At 51.8% G+C, this 22113-nt stretch overlaps 1 protein-coding gene across 4 annotated transcripts in view; it reads left to right on the forward strand.

Annotated features, from left to right (window-relative positions):
* The window catches only part of LOC128134909 (ankyrin repeat and fibronectin type-III domain-containing protein 1-like), a 257182-nt gene that overhangs the window by 18950 nt on the left and 216119 nt on the right, over window positions 1-22113 (forward strand). Inside the window, exon 1 of one of the 4 annotated variants that reach the window (XM_052773180.1) lies at window positions 7583-7668. The exons of 2 other annotated variants lie outside the window; for them this stretch is intronic. Coding sequence is in view for 1 of the 2 variants with exons in the window: in XM_052773176.1 (XP_052629136.1) it covers window positions 13946-13962 (17 nt within the window). In the remaining variant the exon portion in view is untranslated. Of the gene's footprint in view, window positions 1-7582; window positions 7669-13856; window positions 13963-22113 lie in introns of those variants that run through there. One more of the 4 variants, XM_052773176.1, reaches the window with a different exon arrangement.

The raw sequence follows: 22113 nt of genomic DNA on the forward strand, positions 1-22113 counted from the left end.
GAAGAGTCTTTTAGGTATTGTGTAGGGGGTTGTGTGATAGAAGACAAAGGGTAGGCTGCATGGTTACCTTTGGACTGTTAAGGATGGAGAAGTCAGTGGTCGGGGGACCTAAGGACTGGTTTGGGGGCTCCATCAGCAGTCTGAAAACAGGAATGAACTGTGACCTGATCTAGGCTTACAAAATCATGAAGGTGGTGAGTCAAATGAAGGTGCAGCTGTTGCTCAGTTCATCTCTCAACACTAAAACTAGAAGGTGGCAGTGCAGCTAGTGGGTATTTAATTGAAAGAAGATGAAGGAACGCACTGCTTCACTGAGCAGGTAGCGAATGTCTGGAGCTTGGTGCTTCAGTAGGTTGTGGAGGCAGATGGCTTGTTTGAAAGGCACTGGGCAGATTCTTGGCCAGCAGGTCTATAGATGGATGCAGAAAGGACTCATCTGGGCTATAGCCACTGACATACCTCATCTCATAGTTGTGGATGTGGGAGAGTCCGAGGGAACGGACCATGGGGTGTCCAGGCTCCTGTGCTCTCCCTAAACAGCCTTTTTGGAGAAGGTCGGGGCAGAACAGCAGAAAAGCAAGGCATTGCTGATGGTCTGTGTGGGATACTGAAGTCTGGTAGGGGACACCCCAAAGGTCAGGACAAATGTGCCCAGGGCAAGAACTTGCACAGTCTTCCTTGAACTCTGCCCAACTGTAAGATGTGTCTGTGGGCACTGCCAGGCTAAACTTTCTCTACTCAGACTAGGTTTTGCCACCTGTAAGGACGCTTGGTTGTAGGCTGTAGATTGGATGTCTCTGCTTACTAAATGAATGTACTGGGCTGCAGCAGGTTTTACTTGAGGTGTGCAAAGGTGCTTTGGGAGCCCAAACCCTTCAGAGAGTGCAACTTCTCTTCCCAAAACCAAGGGGACCTGTGCAGGGGGCCCCTGGTGGTCCCTACCATGTAGGTCTTTACCCCTTGCCAAGACCAGGGTTGGCGGAGCATTAAAGTGCAGCAGAGGGAGGAGGTCAAGGGAACAGGAGGAGATCTGGCCCAGGAGGAATGATGCTGTTTACACAGGTTTTGTTGCAATCCAATGGTTCGTTGCCAGCTTTAATGGTAGAGCAAAGCATATTTACTCAGCTTGTTTGGAGGGACAACAACTGCTGGATAAGAAATTGTCAGACGAGAATCAATTAGAGGCTTCAGCTCTTGAGTGAAAGATCATATTTGACATCTGATGGCCTGTGAAACTGAGTAAGGACAATGCTGCTATTTATACGGTTCTTTTCTGGTTCCTTCCCTTCTTCCCTGTCATCATCTTTGCTCTAATATTAGAGCTTTGACCCTCTGTGTGTTGCTCCCAAAGCAAGTGCTGACACCAACCCTTTCACATGGTTCCTGTGAAGAGTTCTTTGTGTTTGAGGGGAGTGTGTGTGTGTGGGACAGTGGTGCTGGCGGAAGGTTACATTTCTCTTCCTTTCTCTGCCCTGGGATGAGGCAGTGATGGCAGAAGGCTGACGTTCTGCTGGGGAGAGCCCAGCGCAGGTGCTAGTGAGCGCCTTGTGAGTGGTTGCAGACAGGGTCTGAGTGGCAGCTGGAGCCCCGGGCTGCCGTGCAGCAGGGTCAGAGGGGTGGTGCCTGGGGTCTGGCTGCTGTTTCGGCTCTGGGTTTGCTGCTTTGGGTGGCATTGTGGCATTTTGCTCCTCTCTGCTTGATTCCTTGGTATGTTGAATGGTGACATGACTTCACTTGCTTCTGCTGGGAGCTGTCTTGTCACAAGAGCAGGTGAAGTCATCTTCCTGTGTGATGATGGCTGCTGGCAGTGTATGCATGGTGTGAGGAGGTGGAAGAAGGTGCAGAAGAGCAGAGTGGGGTGATGGCTGTTACAAACAAAAAGCCCCGGCTGTCCTGGAGATCCTGCAAGACTCCTGTGTCAGGCAAGAGTCACTGTGAGTCTGTGTCACCATGACATCTCCTTGCCTACAACTCAGCCAATGCTGCCCAAGTTGCCAGTGAATGAGTCAACATTCCAAGTGACTCAGTAAGGTCACTGGACTGTATTTACTCTCCAGGCAGAGAGATTCCTGGCTGCATTTATGATACAACTTTCTTAAAAGCCTCTTCACTAAGTGGTTACACTTACACCCTTGCCTGGGGCCTCTGGGCGTCGGTACTGGCAGACCGCTGCCACCAGGGAGCCTGTGTTCAAGCGAGGTCCCGGGGACTGTAGCTCTTGGAAAGAAAAGCACGTGTGAACTCGCTCTGTCCTGGGGAAACGCCCCATCTTAAACTATGAGCATCCATGCAGAAACATGACGCTGTGGAAGAAAGGTTTGCAGTGGGCTTGCCTCTGCCCCACCTTGGTATCACACTAACTGCATTAAAGAGCATTTCCCTTGAACACACTCGGTCCTGAACATGAATGCTGTTGTCATAAGTAAGGGAAAAGCTTTTTCAGTGAGGTAAAATAATTAATTTGTTGTTCTTACCCTAGGACTTAATTTTGAGGCTGGCTTGAGGCTCACAGAACACGCACTTGATCTTATCTTGGCTTCTTTATCTCCTTTTCCTCCCTTTAATGGTAACGCAAAAAAGATTTTCAACTTCTTTTGACTGTTGGCTTTCTAGGTATCCTTCAGTAGAGGTGCAAAATTCAGTAGGAACTTCTTGGATATGTGAGTTGTTCTGTAACATGTATGGAGCTGTGCTGTTGTCTCTTGTACATCCCTTAGAAATAGCTTTTAGATTTGAACCGTCTTTGGTATGTAAGCTGAAACCTACTTTTCTAGCAGGGATGTGCTGTTAGGTTTGGCAGAACTGGGGAAGTCAAAGCCAGCCCTGCCCTCTCCATGCCTGGCTTGCTGGGCTCGTCCTCCATCCCCCTGAGCACCAGTGAGGTTTCTGCTCCTGGAGCTGTCTGCCTTGCTGCTGGCACATTGTTAGGCAGTGTGTCCTCCCTGCTGGGCTGGGGATCAGCCTCGGTGCCAAGCACGAGCACTTGTGCGGCTTGGCTTTGCCGCACATTGATGTGGACTTCAAAGAGAAGAGGAGCCAGTGAGCATGCTTCAGGAAAGGTCCTGTGCTGGTAGAAATGAGCTGTTGGTGGCAAAGAATGGCTGGAAGTACCGGGTCTCAAAACCAGCAAAGCTGTCCTGCTTTTCAGTGGTCCAGCCCCTCCACAATACAGCTGGAGCTGGTGAGCCTTAATGGATAGGGCACCTGGGAGAGGCAGTGTGACCCTGCTTGGCTGGGCAGATCACGTTGCCCTTCTGTGCCCCGCTTCTCCCCAGGATGGGAGACCTGCCCTGCCCTCGGTGTGTGCGGAGAGGGGCCAGGGATGAGGTGGGTCTGCTGGGCAGGCTGCTTGTGAGTCAGCAAGCATGAAAGTGCTTGTACCACTTTTGCCTCCTTCCCTGAATTTGAACAAGGCTGTCCCTGTACAGAAATGTAGACAGCTGGCCAGGTAATTAACGGGGACAGGTATCCTCGTAATTACCCCTCCTGGGTGCTATGGCACTGCCTGCACATAGATTAATGTGTGGGGCAGGAGGGCTGAGGGCTGGGTTTTGCCCTCCTCTGTGTTTTTCAGGGAATGCTGAGTGTCCCCTGGCAGTGAAGGGTGAGCGTGCACTGCCTTTGGGCACGGTGGCTTGTGAGGGAGCTTCTCTGCTCTCTTTCCTGGTCCGCAGAGAGCAGCCAGTGCTCTCAGATGGGATGTCTGCTGCGGGGCGATGGACATCCTGTGGGAGCAGTGGCTGTTCTTGCTCTCTTGGCTCATCCTGAGGAGCTGGGTGAGGAGCGGAAGGATGGTAGGGCAGCTAAGGGGGGACGTGGCCTTGCTGCATGGCGCAGTTGTGAAGCTTTCCTGCTCCAGATGTGTACGTTCACCCCAAAGTGGAGCAGTGTTTGCCTGTGTCTGGGGGGGGGCGGGGTTGGAGGTTGGGTCTTTCTGGGGAGAAGGCGCAGGCTGCAGTGCCGGAGGCTGCGGAAGGATGTCAGGCTGGTGGGACACAACCTGCCTTGGCAGCACTTCCAGCACCCAGCCCTGCCCCAGGGTGCTCCCTCTGCCTGCCCATGGCTTCTGGGAGCCATGGCGACGCTGATAGCTTTGGCAAGTTTATGCTCTTGATTTTGCCTTCAATGCCAATTTCAGGAAGCACACTGAAATAAATTAAGATGACTGGAGGAAAGCCAAAGCCTTTCCATGGCTCCTGCTGGAGTCACTCCCACTGGAGTGCTTAAGGCGTGAAGTGTCCCTCTGTGCCTCTGTTTGCTCTGGGTTGCAAGTCAGACTGAGATGGGCGCTGACAAGCATCCCCTGTGTTCCCAGGGGATATGCCTTGAGTAAATCAATCCATACACCTGTAAAGTTGTAATTGCACAACTTAACAATGCATTGCAGCTTATCCTGGTACAACTGTGAGATAAGAGTGTTGTAGAAGTTTACAGCTGTGACAAATGTGTCCTCCTGTAAGGACAGTGTTGTTCTTTCACACCACTGCTGGTCAGTTTTTAACTGGGACATTAAAAATCATGAGTTTCCTTTAGCAAAGGTTACAGTCTGCTTTAAAGCTCCTGGTTAACAACATCTCTGCTCCTGCCAGCTCTTAGCCTGGCCCTGGCTGCTGACACGTCCTGTCCAGGCTGGCAGTGCTCCCAGCAGCACAGGCATGGCCAGGTCACGTCCCCCATGCCACGGCTGCTGTTTGGTTTGGCCCCGGCTCTGTGCCCAGCATTGCTTCTTGGGCTCTGTGATTTCTTTAGCGAGTGTGTGTGCTGTGCTGGGGACGAGCAAAGGTGAAAACTGGCTGTTTGGGTGCCTCTGGGCATGCAGGGCTTGTGGGTTGCCTGGATTTCACCTCCTACTCAGCCCTGGATGGGTCCTGGAGCTTGTCCTGCTGCAGGGGAGGATGCTGGATGCTTGTTAGTCAGTCTGCTGTCTCTCTTGACCACAAATTTTATTGGTGTGGCTTGGCTTTCTGGCTCATAGGTGAGCTACTGAGAGGCAAAGCTATTTTCTCCCTTTTCTTGGTATGTGTAGAGTTGCTTCATGGATTTGATTGTGGTTTTTTTGTGCAGTGTGAAATGGTGACAGGCCACCAATGCTGACGTGCAGCCTCTGAGAGCCACTGAAAGAGGGAGTGGTTGGATGGCTGAGGAAAATGAGCCATCTTGCGTTAGACCCAGCTGTTAGGGTAGAAAAATGCTGAAAGAAACTGGGGGGAGGTTGCACACTGCCGAGTCCTCCCTCTGTGATAGAGCGCATTGTCTGAAGCAGCAGGGATGGTGATGGAGAGCCTGGCTGCAGCCCTGGACAGGGATAGCGGCAGAGGATGGTGCTAGCCTGGGCTGGGGGAGGCAGTGGCTCAGTCCCTGTGGAGCCCCCAAAGTCACTGCCTGACACATGCGTGCACATGATGTGTTTAATGATGATTTTTTCATACTCCGGTACTCATAAATTGTTACATCTGCAGTTGCAGAGTCCTGCTGGGCTTTTGGGGGGCTGAGTTGTGTTTGGAGAGGGGAGACTCCCTTTCTCCCCAGCTCTGCTGAGCTGCAGGAGCATCCTGCAGTGCCCTGCTTGCTCTGAAGACTGCATCCAGTCTGAGGTCACTGTCATTGCTTGGGGGGGGAAAAAAACCCCAAGCAAACACATTGTGTGTAACTTAGTAGCCAGGAAGTGAATGGTTTGGCAGTTAATGGCATTTTTATCAGCAGGTTTTGCTGTGTGCATTCGCAGGCCAGCTTATTGCACAGGGCTGTGTTGATTTACTTGTCCAGTACTAGTTATTGCACTTCATTACTCTCTGGGGGTAATCGGGCCCAGGGAGGATGCTTGCGATGACAAGCCCTTTTCCTTTGCTTCACTGTCCGCCCCCCCCCCCCCCCCGCCCCCTCCTTGGAGCTGCTGTAATGGAGCTGGGGCTCTGTCAAACCAGTTATCTTTTAATGCATTCATCCCTACGCAAGGTGGAGGGCAGGGTCCTGTCCCACGTGTCAGTGTGCAGCAGAGCACATAGCTAGGGGACCTCTCAGTTGTGAAAGGAGGCTGGCAGCCATGGCTCCATTTGTGTCTCCTGCTGTCCCTCTGAGCTGCCCCTTGCCTTGGGGATGGGTAACTCCTGTCTCCCAGGAGCCCAGCTGCTCCTTGCATGTGCCATTCCCTAGGGGCAAGGTGTCCTTAGCAGCCTGATGAAATGTCCCATGGTGCTTTCCTTGGAAGTGGGTTAGAGCACTCAAATAGGGAAAGCAAATGTCTTTTTTTTTTTTTTTTTTTACAAGGTCTGGTTTTTGGAGCTGGCAGATTAAAGAAACAGTGTTAATAAGGCTGTAGGGGAAGAGCTTTGCTCTGGGTAGTGAGGCTTGTCCCTGCAGGGTTTTGCTTAGATAAGCAACTTTATAAAATCGGGGAGGATACATGAAGCTTTGGGCTATTAATGCTGGATTTACTCCTAGTGCAGGTCAAAGAAAAGATAATTGTGTTTGTGTCTCATTACCCTGCAGTTTTGTACGGCAGCTCCATAGTAAAGGAAGAGCCTGAACAAACAACTGGCAAAGCAGTAAGATGCTTAGATTATGGCAGCTGCCTGGTGAGGAAGTTTGTGCTTGCTTTTAATCAGTGATGTTGGCTGTGTGGGGCTGTCTGAAGCTCAAGCTTGGCCTTGTCAGCCAGCTAATGCTGCCTGCCACTGGGCTTGTCAGGAAGCAAGATTTTGAAGCAAAAAAAGTGAGATACACACATGTGCATATCTCAATGTTACTTTTTAATATGTATTTTATGTGTTAAAAAGGCCACTGCCCTGGCTTTCCTCATGCTTTGGTGCTTTGTTAAGGGGAGTGATGTGGCTTAGACCAAGGTTTCCTGCGCTTTGGGCAATGGTCCTCTTCTCTGACCTGCAGCAGAGGGTAAAGGATGTTAGCCTGGCACAGGTGGGAACGCAGGGCAGGTAATCCTCACTGTTCGCACCATCGGCAGCTGTGGGGTGGAGGGAAGAGGGCAGCTGTCCTTGTCTGCCAGTCCCTGGGACACCAACTGCTTCTTTGGGACTGCTCTGGTCTCAGGGGGAGCTCCCATAGGTTTGGGAACAGGTCCCACAACTTGTTCCTACCAGAGAAATCTCTCTGACACAGCAGAAATAAAAACAAAGAGCTCTCTTCAGTGTTTACTTTTATTTTTAGAAGACAATAAGTGAGTGGATTGAGCTGCAGGCGGAAGTGGTGTCTCTGAAGTTCAGGCTCCCCCTCCACCCTCGTCAGGAAGTGCATGCTGCACGTGCACCCGGCTGGGATGTTTGTAGACAAAGAGTTTCTTGATGCTTTTTTCTTTCCTCCCCCCTACAGTTCTCTTGCCCATAGGCAAAGAGGATTTGCTTGCTGACATGCTGGAGTCTTGCACGGAGCTGAGCGCTGCGCAGTGGGGGAGCACAGCTGTGCCAAGCTGCTTCTGTTAGCAGCCATTTGCCTTGGGTGGGGGGAGTGCTTCCTGATTTTCTGTTTTCTTGGATTGGGGAATTAAATCATTGCTGATGTGGTGCTGATGATGATGAGATGGGGGCTGAGGTGGCTTACGGGTCCCTCCATCGGGCTGTCCTTCCTTTGTGCGACTGACTTGGACGGAACTTGCGCTTCCCAGCTCTGCCGCAGCCTGGCTTGGTGGCCTGAGGGTCCCCCGGTGCAGAATGAGTACGTAGCCCTGTTTTTTTTGCTCCTTTCCTATGTGCCCCTTGGGGTGCTGGGGTGTCCCCAGTGAGCTGCAGGGCTCTGCCGCAGCGTGTTGCGGTGATGGGTGTTTGTGCACGGCTCGTTTGTGCCTGCTTTGGCCAGAAATTACTGTCTGCTGCTGAGATGCCTCTTTTCACCCAAAAGAAACCAAACTGAAAACCAAGGCGTGTTATTCTCCTGGTCATACCGGTGAATGAGGATGTGGTTGGACCTGGGTTTGTGCTTGTTGGGCAGATAGCCCAGCTGGCTCTGCCAGGACCACGTGCTCCACCGGAGAGCCACACTCTGCCCTGGGACATGTGGCTTCCCGGGTGCCTTGTTCGGGGCTGTGTGAGTTACGGTGGTTGCTTTCCTTGGGAGTTGTAGTTTTCTCTTGTGTCTGTGGTGCCTCTTCTGCATCTGTGGCAAAGGAACCTGATTTGAAGCAAACCCCAGGCTGCAGGCAGGTCTGCGGTGCCAGATGCTGTAACAATGGGCAGATGCCCCTTGCAGCAGCTGTGACCGAGTGTAGGGGCTGTGTCCTGCTTTGATGCTAGGGACAGGGCTGTTGCCAGGGCCATGGCCAGGAAGCGGACAGAGAGAATTCGTGTTTGTGCACAAAACAGCATGCAGAGGCTCTTTCATACAGTCCGTGACTGTCATAGCGTGGCGCGGGCCCTGCTCTTCCATGGTCCAGTCCCCCTGCAGATGTCCAGCTGAGGCCTGCAGCCTCTGGAGTCGGAGGTTGGAAGTAGAGGGCTGTCTGCCTTTGTGAGGGGGAGGTGGGCATGACTGCTGGCTGGGAACAAAATGGAAAAGCTGCTGCTGTTTTGGGGAAGTGGTGATGCAGCCCAGCCTGCCTGCATCTGCCTGGGGTGCGGCTGGCAACACCGCTCCTATCCTAACAGGCTGCTGGGTGCCTGGGATGGCCCGCTCCTTCCCTGCCCTGCGTGGGGAGTGACTGTATCTTGCTTCTAATGAGTTTCATCCCATCCCATCGAGTTGGCAGAGAAAGGAGTAGCTTGTTCCTGAGCGCTTGCCAATCCTAATAGAGTGAATGTTTTGTATGGACTTTGGGGCAATCCCAGCTCCTGCTGAGCAACAGTGTGGAGGGGAGACTGGAGAAGAGCAGGGCTGCGTCCTCCCCACTGTGGCAGGCAGCCTTTGCCTGCTGCAGGTGCTCCCTATGGACAAAGTGCAACTCTGCTCCCTCTCTGAGCTGGGGGAGACTTTATTAGAGGCAGCAGTCCTCATCTGCCAGGGCCCCACCTTGAGCTGGCCTGTGGCTATCAGAAGAGCTTATGGCATTGCTCTTAATCCATGTGAGGTGCTCACCTGAGAGGATTTTGCTTTCATCCTTGTCTTTCCCAGTTGCCTGCTATTGGAAAGGGTGAGGGGATTTGGCAGCTTGGGCAGCCCCTTCAAGGGCTGTAGGGCTGTGCAGTGCATGGGACATCAGCGCTGTCCCTGCCCAGGGACATGGGGCTGCTCCCCTGGCTCTGTTAGCATGGGGGATGAGGTTTCACCTCATGGCTGACTTGGCATGAAGCTTTCCCTCCTTACATGTCATCCATGTGCTTGCACCGGTGAGGGGACAGCTGAGGGCAGGGGAGAGTGGGGAGAGCTTGGCCAGCATACTGCTGGGGATGGAAAGTCCTGCCCTGTGCCAGCTCCTGCCAGCTGGTCCAGGGCAGGCTGGCTGCAGAGGTTGGCATGGCTGTTTCTTCCTCCGGTTTGCGAGTCGGCGTGCAAATGCCTGAGCAATGAATGCATAACTCTCACTTCCTTCTCATTAAGGTGCTGATTTCGTGGCAAATTCAATAGTTAAGGGCACAAAACTCTTTCTGTGACTATGAGTTAAAAGCAAGAGCAGACAAACAAAACGAACTCAAGCTCCCAGAAATTCCTGAATGGTCTGTATTTGTTCTTGGCAAAAGGGGATTTTCTTTCCTTTTCTTTGAAGCAACCTCCTAAAGCTGTTTATTTCCATACTCTTCTTGGCTGTGACCATTTTATGCAAAGAAGTCAAAATCATTAATGTAAAAAAATCAGTGGTTGCCATGCCGATGATCCTCACTCTGCAAATATTGCACAAGATTTGGCTAAAAATGTAATGACTTGAAACTGTACAAGCTAAACTTTCTTTTGAGAAAAGTGTGAATGTTTCTGTAAGTGGTCCTGTATGGGCTACTGAGTGGGTTTGCATCTCTGGCCATCAGCGCTGGAGTCCTGGTGTACGAAATAAATCCCCTTCTGGGAAGCAGCTGGTGCAAGACAACGGGATTAACCTGCAACAAGCATCCTTTTGGTCCTGTGTGTGTCTGGAGTGGTTTACCTTGTCTGATTGAACAATTCCCCAGGTCCTGTGGCAGCATTGGGAAAGCGGAAAGAGTAACCCAGGTTTTGTCACGCTGGAGCTTTGCTGCTCTTTGGCTCTTCCCTGCAGTGGCAGTGCACGGGCAACAAAAGGGAGCCTTTCCGAAGGTCGGTTTGTGCTTAAGCACCCTCTCTGTGGAGGGGAAAAGCCAGCTGGCTCTCAGGAGTCAGCAGTGTGAGGGCTCATAGCTCCCTGGGTGCACCCTTCTCCAGCTTGTGGAGGAAGAGGAGGGTTCTCTTGGCCCAGGGGACCACGGCTGCTCACTGGGCTCTGCCTGGATGAGTTCCTGAGAGCAAACCCATGGCCAGAGGTGCTGAAACACAGTCTTAGAAAAATGAGAGGCAGCATCCCACCACGAGCTCCTGGGCCTGGCTGTAAAGGGCAAAAGAGCATTTTCTTTCTGTTCAGTTTCAGTTGCATTGTCCTGGTGGCAGAAGATATGTGTTGCTGTGGTAAAACCCGGCTTTGGATGGACTGGGGAGGAGGGCCAGAAACCTCGTCTTCTAGCCCCTTAGTGCTACAGTTCCCTATCTACAGCCACACACGGGTTTTGAAGTGTTCAGCACCCTGATAAGCCTGATAAGTAGATACTGTGTCAGCTCCTCGCACTGTAGCAGTGAGCCCTGTACAGCTGTGTTACCATGTGTGTGGCAGTAAGAAGGGGTTTGCCCTCAGATGGGCTCTTCTTGGGGTGCCAGGACAGCAGTAATGAGCACAAACTGAAATGCAGGGAATTGCACTTAAACACCAAAATTGCTCTTATAATGAACTAGGCTGCCCAGAGAGGTTGTGGAGTCTCTAGCTTTGGACATATTTGAAACTCAAGCAGGTGCAGTCCTGGGCAGCCTGCTGTAGCTGGCCCTGCTTGAGCAGGGGGTTGGACTGGGTGATCTGCAGAGGTCCCTGCCACCCTCAGCCATATTATCATATTCATCCCTGAAACACCAGATCAAGCTGGTTCCTTTGGCTGCCACCATTTAAGGAACATCTCCAGCTGCATCGGCTGTTCCTTGTCTTTTGCTCCTCATTCGTTGCCTGAGGTGGGAAGGAGATGAAATGGGGCTAATAATGGTTCATCAGCTCAGGTTCCATGTGTCTGCTGTAGCTGGTGTATGGGGCAGAGGTGGTGATGTGATGGGAAATCTTCCTCTTTGTGGTGAGCTGGTGGCTGGATGAAGCGCTGTCTGGAGGAGTCTGGCAAGGGAAGGGACTATCACGAAGTGCCTAGTTCTCTTCAGTGTTGTCCTCTGCCTACAACAAACCTCCATCCCTGGCTGTTATAGCAGCACAGACAGAAAAGCAGAGCACCTGGGAGAGAAGTGATGAGCAATCTTCTCTGGTTCTGGTCAGGATGTCCTTAATGGCACTGGGAGTTACATGTGTAGTCTCATCCCATTTGCTGCACTCTTTTTGCCTACATTTTCCCTTTTAGATTCTCTTTGCAATCTGCTTGACTTGAGTATGCAGAAGTTTTCTTCCAGACTTTCTTCTTTGTCAAAAATTTGCTGCTTCCCCTGTACCTCACAAGCCCAAGGATGCCCCAGCTTTGCTTTAGCTTTCCAGGCAAACCAGGGAAGAGCATCCTTTGGCTGAGAGGTGTTAGTTACAAAGTGAGGGGGCAAAACAGTTTTGTAATTAAATGCCTAACACTGTCCTGCATTCTGGATGTTAATCATAGTACTGCTGTGTTGTGAGATGACCAGGAGGGGCATGTGTGACATTTTATTTTGTGGGTCATTTTAAGGTAAATCAAAGAGGTGCTCTGCAGGCTTGACTTTCCAATACCTAATTTGTCCAAGTGATTCTTAACATTGGAAGATGAGCTGGAAGATTTGTCCGGTGCTTAAGGGCAAACCCCATTAGCTGTGTCATAAATAAAACTTCCCTGGCATCTTTCTCCATGTCAGGCACAGTGATTTAGAGCCTTAACTACTTGGCTGAGGTTGCAGTCTCCAATTTACAAGCAGAAAAATATTTCTAGCTGAAACTGGGGTTTCCAGGCTTCCACGTGACAATTGTCCTGGATTTTGCAAGATTTTCTGAAGGTAAATAATTTTTGGCCAGATGCTTTCTGCTGCTTTAGCAGCCACAGTTGGAACAGGAGCAAGGGAAAGCAGTTTCCTTGGTCGTGTGCATTAAAACAAATTCAGAGTTGCAGTCCTGGCTTGGTGAGAGCAGGTTTCCTGATTAGCAGGTGTGACTGAGGATGCGGTTCAAATACTTCTTTTGCATCAGTGTCCAGCTCTAGTGAAGCAAAATAATGATTTGCAAATAATGTGTGTTTTCCCCCAACAAATTTGCCTTGAATATAAATGCTGAAGCGGACAGCAGTTACACCGTGGAGACTGAATCCAGGCAGATACTTGTCTGAATTTCAGTGATGCTGAAGACTGGCAGCCACCTTTTTCTGTCTATCACAGGGTAAATCTGCAACAGGCAGCTTAGTGATACGCACAGTAGGGTTTGGAGGCTAAAAGCAAAGGTGCTCTGAGCTGAAACAGATGAAAATGGAGCAATGTTGTGATATGGCGGAAAAAGCACTGAGATGCCTCTCTTTAGTGGGGGAGTTCTTCTTCTATTGTCCCTAATGGAGGAAGACTTACTTTATGCTAAAGCTTTCTCTCCTGACAGCTTTTTGCACTTCCCTGTCCTCCCTGGTTTTTGCTCTCAATATGGCTGTGGACAGCAGCAGCAGCAAGCATCCTCCCAGGCTTGGTGGGCACTGGGGTCATAGCCTGTGTTGTGCCATGAGTGGGGTTGAGGCCTGTGCTGTGGGAGGGGGTTGTGGCTCCCCTGAGGCTCGTGTGTGCTGTGAGTCCTGGTGCCTTAGCTGTTCCCCTTGGATAGCAAAGGCTTCACCCAATGACAGTGTCTGCTGATGGTCTTACCCCATTTATTCCTTTTCCTTCCCCTTTCCATGTTCTTCTCTGTAATGGCAGGCTAGCCCAGCACCAGGAGAGCCTGTATATGTGGTGGGGTTTTTTTGGTTTTTTTTTTTTTTTTTTTTTCTCCTGTAGCATGACTGATCCACACCAGTTCCCCGCTCCTGGTGGAGGGTTTCTTTTTCTCCAGTTGTTCATACTTCTGCCTTGGCTTCTGAACAGGGCATCTCATCTCTCTTACCACACCAGGTTGCAGGCTAATGAGAATACATCCATGTAATAATAAATGAACGTCAGTGTGGCAGCAATAAATGCATTGGGTGTTCTTGCCAAGCCATGCATATTTACTGAGGTCTGGAGAAAGCACTAATATATTTTGGCTGCTAGTGCCAAATAGAGGGGAGGGAGGATATATGAAAGCATAGTTCTTGCTTGCACATCTACTTTTTACTGCTGAATAAGAAATTAATGTAATCCATTAGCTAATGTAATCCATTATCAATCCAGTGACTGATAATCATCTAGGAAGAAGACAGGACATCCCAGTTTAATGTCAGAGGTACCAAGCAAATGAAGGAAGGTTTGCATCCTCACAGAGAGTGTGGTCTTACACCAGCGTGCCCAGGCTCATCGTTGCTGAGATCCCTTAAACTGAGATCATTGCTCAGTCCTGAGGGATGGGATGAGCCAAAGCCACCGGGTGGGACTGTGCTAGACCAGATGTATCTGCGGTTGTGTTGGGTGGGAAGCACAACTGTGCTGGGCATGTGGTTGTCCTTCTCTGCAGGGCTCAGGGCATCACTCACCTCTCGGTTACGTGCTGCTGATTTCCTGGGCTCTGTCCGTCTCACTAATGGGCAGGGTCTCCATCTCTCTCTCCCTTCCAGCGGCACAGGGTGGCTAGCGATGGTGGAGCACGGAGGTTTGCATTGCAGCGCACGATCTCTCGGCCGCTGGGAGCTCGGGAGGAGCTGCTGTGGACCCTGAGGCGAGGGGCGGGATGGACCTTGTCAGAGGGTGAGTCAGGGCTGTGCCATGCTCTCTGTCTTTCACTCACCGATGGTTGATAGAAGAGGTGTGCTGGTGTTTGGGGAAGCCAATGCCTGGCTCTCCAGTGTAAGCATTCGGCATGCACGATACCTTTGTTCCATTTTCATATTGCAAAGCAAACTGCCTGGAGGGAGAGACTGTGTCTCACTGCATGGATGAACAGTAAATGCCATGACTGAGGGCTTGCAGCCTTTCCCTACCTTTCACCGTTTTCATACAGCCTGACAAATGCCTGCTGGTACCACAGCTGGGCGCAGCACTTGGATGTAGTGGTGGGAGCTGTGGGGAGTGCTGGGCAAGCGTTTTATTTTTTTAATTGGAGTAATGTAATGTGAACTAGCTGTGACTAAGGAAGGTGTGAATGACAGGGTTTGTACCAGTAGTGGAAACCTGGTAGGTACTGTCAAACCTGATGGTTTCACTGCAGCAGTGGTTAAATATGTGTATTTAATCTCAGTCCATTATGTCAGCTTTCCAGAGTGAGTGTTGTGTAAAGAAAAAAATTCTTGCTGATTCCCTTTTTATATCTGCTCTTGTTTTTCCCATTAAGTTGTGGGGAGGATTTGTCTTTTCAGGGAGGTTCCCCTGGGAAGCCTGTCCTAGGCTGGGCTGTCCTGGCTGCACAGAAGCTGTTAGTGGCCACTATTAAATGCTTCCCACCTTTAAGATCTGTGCTGAGATCACCTGAGGGTGATCGCACAGCTGTGGAGGTAAGCACAGTGCACATGCTGGTCTGTCTCAGCACGAGCGAGGATAGGCGGCCACTGGTTCACTGCAGGCAGGAGGGCTGCTCTTGTCCCGGAGCTGGGGAAGGGAGGAAATGGGAGAAAATCTGTTGTCCTTGGGGGTTTGTTTTTCTGCATATGGAAATCATTGCTGGCATGGATGTGAAGTTCAAGCACTGGGAAGGGACAGGATGGGCCAGGTCTGAGGGCAGAAGTGCAGACCCTGCTTAGGTTACCCCTGGGGAGGAATGCTTTTGAGCCCCCAGCTTTCTGCTGGCCTGGGGGCAACAGAAGAACACGGTGATAAATGGATTTAAGCTGGGATGGGTCAAACCTCTCTTGGCTCAGTCTTCCTGTTGCTATGAGTGTGTGTTTGTGGACCGGTGCTGAGTGCTTGCACGAGAGAGGACCTGCGGTGGGACCCGCAGCTTGTCTCATGAGTGGGGCAGGCAAGAGAAAGGGAGCGTTTGAGACTTCTGCTGTCATCTGCACGTGGATTAGAAACCTCCAAGTGAAAAGCAGCCAAAGCACAGACTCCAGTCGTTTCGCTATCTAGTCTTTTCCCCAAAGCTAACTTTGCCTTTTCAGATACAAAGGCCGGTTTGTCTCCCCCGTCTTGGCAGGGCTCACCATTGGCTAACGTTGTCTTTGTTTGCCACAGGCTCATGGAGCTGCAGATGGGCTGGGGTGAGCAGCCTCTCAATGCCGGGATTGTTTGCAGCCACCCCCACCTCACTTGGGGGGCCAGGCAGGGTGTGCTTGCCGTGCCCCCCCGCCACCTTGCTGCTGCTTCAGGCCACTCCGGGTCCCCAGCACTCCCACGAGCTAGGCAGTGCCCTTGCGGCACAGAGCTGTTGTGCTGAGTCCAGTCCTGCCGCCTGTCTGTCCCCGATGGTCCTCTTGCTCCCATAGGGAGCTGTCTGCTGGGTGTCCACCTTCTCAGAGAGAGGAGGAAGATTCATCCAAAGGGCATGTGGTCCTGGTTGGATGGAGATGCACTGACCTCAGCCTTTGCCATGTGCACTTCTGCCACACGGGGGAGAGAAAGGGGTGCTGGATATCCCCACTCCAACAAGGCTTTGGTGCTCTTGCCATGGGGCAGAGGGATGGAGCCCCTTGGGGGACTGTGTAGCCCACCAGGTGGAGGGACTGACCCTCTGCACCGCTGGTCCCTAACTCCCTGCCCTCCTCTGGGCTTTGTTTGTCCATGTCTGTCAGAAAATGCAGGAGAAGTTGGAAAAAACAACCTGTGAGTAGTGAAGGGACGAGCTGGGGATGCTGGAGCTGGCATGGGAGCTTGGTGGCAGATGCGGTAACTGCGTGCAGTCCCTTCTCTGAATGTGAGTATGGACTGCAGGGTGCCTAGCAGGTTAAACTGAAGGAAGAAATAAGGTGGTGTGATGTTAGGGAGAGCTTCTGAGCAGGCTGCCTGCGGAGGATGCGGTCTTTGTTACTGGTGCAAGAAGAGGTCACGTGAAGCAGCAGAGTAGGAGGTGGGTGCAGAACCGGCTGTTTCCCTTGCCCGGTTCCTGCCACCCTCCCTCTTTGGGTCTGCTTGTGAACACCTCCTCGGGGCTGGACCTGTTGCCCAGAGGGTTGTAGTAATGGTGGTGAGGGTTGTTTTAACACGTGTGAGTGAAGGGGAGAATAGGTTTCTATGGGGTCCCTCCACCCCAGGCTCTTGGCAGGTGTCTGGTCCCTCTGTGTTTCCTTCCTGCACATCCTGGCTGTGTGGCGATGGTGTGGCGGGGGCGGGGGGGGGTGTCTGGCAGCTGTCAGTAGAGTTCTCTGCCTCCTCTTCCATGCTCCCACACTGGAATTTCTGGCTGAACTCTTTCACGGAGAAGTGGGAAACCGCAAGCACTGACCCTGTCTCTGATCCCCCACACAGCCTCCCTGCTTCCCAGATGGGTGTGGGAGGAGAGGAGGGCAGCACGACGGGGAGCAGTGGGAGCAGGAGACTGGGGCTGCCGCCAGGTGGGTCCCTGCGGGACCGTGGGGCGGGCGCCTGCCGGGGCGAGGGACGCGAGAGGGCAGTGCGGTACCGCTGCTCACTCGGCTCTGGCACCCGCAGAGCGGGGTGCGCCGCTGGTACCCCTCACCTGCGCTGCTCCACCCTCCCACCCTGCCCTGACCCCCGGTACCCTCCTTGCACCCCAGCTCTGTGTGCTCTTCCCACAGTCCCAGATCTTTTTGGGTGGCCAAATACCCACATCTGTCTCAGGGAGGATCCATCTTCTTAAATGATTATTAATTTTTACAAGGGTTGTCTCCCGGGGAGGACAGAGCTGGTGCTTTTCGAGCATCAGATACAGCTTTTACCAAAGGGAGCAGCTGTCACCCAGCGCCTTGCAGTAGCTGTTGCTGTCTCTTGGCAGGGCACCATGGCTGGAAACCTGCCTGCCCCTTGTGCTGTCGGGCATGGTGATAGACAGTGCTGCGTGAATGGGCTGAGAGGGGCTTCACGGAGGGCTGGCCTTGCTTGCTGGTGCTGTGAAATGTGACGTTGCTGGGGCTTTTTCTGCGTACTTCATCCCTGGGTTACAGCTTTGAGAAGAGGGGAAAAAAACCCCTTAGCAGAAGATGGTGGTTAACACATCAAAGGCATTGAAGCAGGAGAGACGTAACAAATATAATTGTCATAAGGTGCTTTCCTCTCTGCTTTGGAAAATGAATTGTGTGAGAAGGAGAGAGATGCTTTGCACAGAAATTTGGGCGATGTCAGAAGGGAGCTCTGGTGTCAGCCCTTGTCAGGATGACAAGGTGTGATTCTCATCCAAGCTCTTGCTTTGGAGGTGCTGGCCCTGGCTGGGCAAAGCAGAGCAGGGTATTAATCCCTTGGAAATGAACAGGAGGCAGAGCCCTAAGGCTCTTCTTTCTTTCCTCTTTTTTTTTTTTTTTTCCTCAACCCTCCTCATAATGCTGACCTAGAAATTCCTCACTCCATTTGCTGAGCCGGCTTAGTTAAAGACTTGACTAATTTCTGGAGGCTTAATTATTCAGTGAGCATGGGGAGGGAGGGTAATGAATGCTCCCAACACTGCAGGCAAGCCAGGCGCCTGCTGGCCTGGGATGCCTGGCTGGGGGACGGGTGCTGGCCCTTCCCCAGGGAGCTCCTGCCACAGCGCTCACCCTAGACTGGGCACATCTGCTGTGCAGGTGTGTATTGGGGAGCACGTCATGATGATTTCTGTGTGTTGCTCTGGTCCTTTGCTTGTTTTCACTCCGTTTAAGCAGGAAACCAAATTCTGGCCTCGTGGACTTCAGTGACACGTTTTCAGCTTGTGCTGCTGTTCTTCCTCACTGGAAGTCCCTGTGACTGATGTCCCCAAGGCCCCGTGTCAGCCGCACCACTGCTCAGCTTCCCTGTTTGGGGCGGGCACGTCCACCTTGCACAGAGGGCCTTTGCTGCAGGGGTCTCCAGAGTTCCACAGAGAAGGGCTGTCAGCAGTAGATCTGTGATAGTGCTGGGACTTGGGGGATCCTCGGCCTCTGTCCTTGTGGGTGGGATGATGCTGGCCCTCCCTGCAGCTGTGCCTGCATCCCGCTCGCTGACTTGTCCGGGGCCACTTTGGAGGGAGTGTGCAACAAGCTGCAGTTTGGGTAGTACTTGTTCCTTTAAAACCATGCTGTTGTGTGCAGGATAATTTCTCAGATGTGCAGTGACAGCAACTATTTTTCGGATTGCAAATAGCTATGTGCCCTGGAGAGCGTATAAAGGAATATATTTCCTTGATCTCCACAGGCTCTTGATGCACTGGTGAAAGTGGATTCCCTGTTTATTAGCAAAGTAAGGGCAGGCTGGCAGTTTCTTTCCTTTACGTGCTTCTCTGCTTTCCCTATGGTGCTTTGGGAGGAAACATGGTTAAGAGGTCGTCAGCAGCAGCACAGGTGTGTCAGTGTAGTTGGCGCTTTTGGACCCAAGCTGCATCAGTGTGGGTTTACTCTGATGCTTGGCCCTTTGCTACAGTTGTGGGAAGGTGGGGGTGCAACTCGCAGTCTTGCTGGACTGGCTGCAGCTCTGCCATAAAGCACCTGGAATGAACCTGTGTTCCTTGGGAGAGTGCTTACGCAGAGTGATTTTTTGCTGCTGTATGTTCCTCTGCATAAGGGGTTTTGGCAGGAGGCAGCGTTTGTCCTGGACACCTTAGTACCTGTGACAGGCACAACTGTGCCAGGAAGAGCCTGGGCCACTGATGGGGTCCTGTAAACCTGCTTTTTAGAAGGCAATACCTGAAACTTTTGTTTCTTTGACCTGTTGTGAACTGGCAGGTTTTCTAGTAGTGACCATAATGCTTTTGCTTGTGTTTTGGCAGAATCACTGCAATAAACAGTAAACGATTTCATTAATAACCTGCAAATAGCTGCTCACCAGCTGAGCTGTGAGATCTGTCTGTGCGCTCACTCCTAGACTGAAGGGAGCTGCCAAAAAGTGCCAGTGTCCAAACCTGACATGTTTAGCTAATGAATACTGTGGGCAGAGCAGAAGTGTGCAGCTGCTGGCTTGCCAGGCTGCAGTGACCTGGCTGCTGAAGTTCACCCCCCCAAATCAGTTGTTTTCACAGGGTGTGTGGGTAGAACACCGCACGGTGGGGCAGGCATCATGGCTTTGGAGAGAGGGTGTTTCCCTGCTGGAACCATGGTTGGTGCTTATAGCAGAAAAACACGGGAGCTAAGGAGTGCTCTGCCTGCAGCAGCGCCCTGTGAGCTTTGCAGGTGTTGGGTGGGGAAGCCAGGGGATGTTGGTAAGCAGCTGCTGTCACCCTGCTCCCCCAAAGGTCCAACTCAAGTGCAGTGCCACGCAGTCTGCCCGTGTCTCCTGCACAGACTGCAAGAGTTGGTGTTTCAAACCAAGTGGTCTTCTCAGGTGGTCCACAGGCATCTCTGTTTTCCAACTTTTCTTGCCATTGGAGTTTGGAAATCTGTGGGCATCCTTGCTTTGACCAGAGCAACTATGAATTTTATTTCCTTCTGGAAGTCCACCTTCACCTGAGTCCTGCAGGAGCTTCTACACATGCCTCTGAGCTATGAGGGGTTTATAGGGAGTGAGGAAGGGCTGGGGAAAGTATGTGAGTGACTCAGCTTCACCCTGCAATGGGAAGCTGGGAAGATCTGGAGCAGGGCAATGGGGGGGAAAATGAGTGAAGGATGGTCCGTGAAGCAGGGCCCTACTGGTGCAACACCTCTGTCAGCACACAGGACCATCGTGGAAACTTTTCTGATTTAGTGCACAATTCTGTGTACCTTATAATGCACATGCCAGTCTCCTGGGCTGTGTTTACGGAACTGAGCCAGCCCTGTGGCAGACCACGGGGACCGACACTGCAGAGTAGCGCTTGGCTGCATGAGATGTTCCCAGTGCCAGGCTGAGACTGTTGAGTGATGTTTCTAGGGAGCAAAGCACTACAGCAGTGAAGGTGTTGGGGGGAGTTGCTTCAAGCAGCTTTCTTTGAGGTGCATGCAGTGTGTGGGAAGCAAACCAAAGAGGTTCACTGCAGTGGGGTGTTATCCCATGTGTGTCCACACTTGCTGGGGGGAGAATGGAGGACTCTGCAGAGATGTGTCAGTCACCTGCCCTGTGAGTTTGTGAAGGTGCCTGGATCTCTGCAGTGTGGAGCCTGGCATGGCATCTGAACCAATGGGTTCCCTTGGAAAGGAGTGGGAATTGGCAGCTGTGAGTCCAGAGAGCAGCACAGCAGTGCCAGGTGTGCAGGTGGCTGCCCTTTTGTGGCTGATGCTGTGGGTCATGCTCAGGACCTGGGAACTCTCTGTGCATCTGTGGTCCACCCTGAATTAGTTCAGGGGTCTCAGCTCAGGTTTCCTGGGAAAACTATCTCTAGGTGCATCTTGCTGTGTGGATGGTTTTGCTAGACAAAAGGGCTCTGCGGATACTAATGCGAGCTCTGCTACGTGAACTCTTTCCCTGCATCTGTTTCCTTTGGTCAAGTCTGATGTCTTACTGATCAGCCTCCATTGTGGTGAAGCTGCTGAACACTCTGAGGGGATGTTGGAGCTGAATTTAATGTAGCCAGTGCTGCTGTCTGCAGCATAACACTGCTGCTTAGAAAGAGGCACTTGCTATGCTCTGAATAATGCTGTATTAAACTGTGGTTATCTCCCCAAAGTAATAAGATGCTTTAGCATATGGTTTTCCTGTTGCTGTGACAGCCTGCATTCCTCTGGTCCCGTTGGCCCTGGGTGAGGGAGCTGGGGTTAATTCCTGCTTGTCTGTCAGGAGAAGCACTAGCTAATACTTTGGATTCCCAAAGTGCCAAGGTGCTGCAACCTTGGTGGGGTCAGGGGGGATCAATGACTGGCATGTCTCTTGCTCTTTTCTGGAAAGCAAGACCCCATGAGGTGTCGAAGGTCGCCTGCTGCTCCTGGCCTGGGGCTGTTTGCCCTGCTCTGGTGGCCTCCAGAGCCCCTGGATGACAGTGGGGAAACAGCGACCGATTGCTAGCGAGTGTTGTTTTACTTCTTGCCTTGGAAGCAGGGAGTGTCTCGCTCTCTGCAGGCATGGTATGGCTGTGTCTGCACATTTGCTTTACTGCTAATAGAGCTGCTGCTTTACCCATTGGTTCCTCTATCCAGAAAAGGCTCACGAGAGCAACTGCAGCTTTCCCTTTGCTCTACAGAGCCTATTTAGTTTGCACGTATTGCTGCAATGATTGCTGGATTTCATCAGATGAGAGGCGCATCTTTCTTAATAGCCTGTGTAATTTCTTCCAGAGGGACACATTGCATTAAATCTTTAATCCAGCAAGCTGCTAAGGGAGCACGCTCAGACTCCATGCATTTGCTATTGATCTCTTACAGAGCCCTAATGCTACCCCAGGGGCTTTACCCTTTGGAGTAGCTGGAGCTGGCGCAATCAGAGCCTTTGTTGGGGAGCTGGGGTGGCAAAGCGTTGCGTTGCTCCTCTGCTTTCTCCCTGTCCTTTGCTGTAATGCCACATCCGTTGTGTGCCAGGGAAGGCAGGTTCCTCTCTGTGCTGTGTGTACTTGGGTCACATCAGCTGGGGCCTGTGCAGTGTGAAATAAACTGTGCAGGAATTGAAATGTGGTGTTGCAGGACTGCTACCAACAACCCTGTTCACTTCTACCTTTTATTTCTTCCCATCTTCAAAAATCCATGCTTGCCCCATTTTCTTAAGAGTTTCAGGGTTGCTGACTGTCGTTTTGGATAGCCTTTTTTATAAAAGGCGTTTTGAAAATCAGCTGGTGCATTGCGGAGCCTAATGCTGCCTGCAGTGCTCCCTGGGCATGGTCCAGCTGTGCTGGGGCAGGAGAGGGAAAGGGCTGTGCTGGTCCAGCTTGCACTGCCCCATCCTACTTCTGCTGAATTGACTTTTATGTTGCTTTCTGCTGCATGCCCTTGCTTGCTCTGACCTTTT

The sequence above is a fragment of the Harpia harpyja genome, chromosome 21 (assembly GCF_026419915.1).
Source record: "Harpia harpyja isolate bHarHar1 chromosome 21, bHarHar1 primary haplotype, whole genome shotgun sequence".
Lineage (NCBI taxonomy): Eukaryota > Metazoa > Chordata > Aves > Accipitriformes > Accipitridae > Harpia > Harpia harpyja.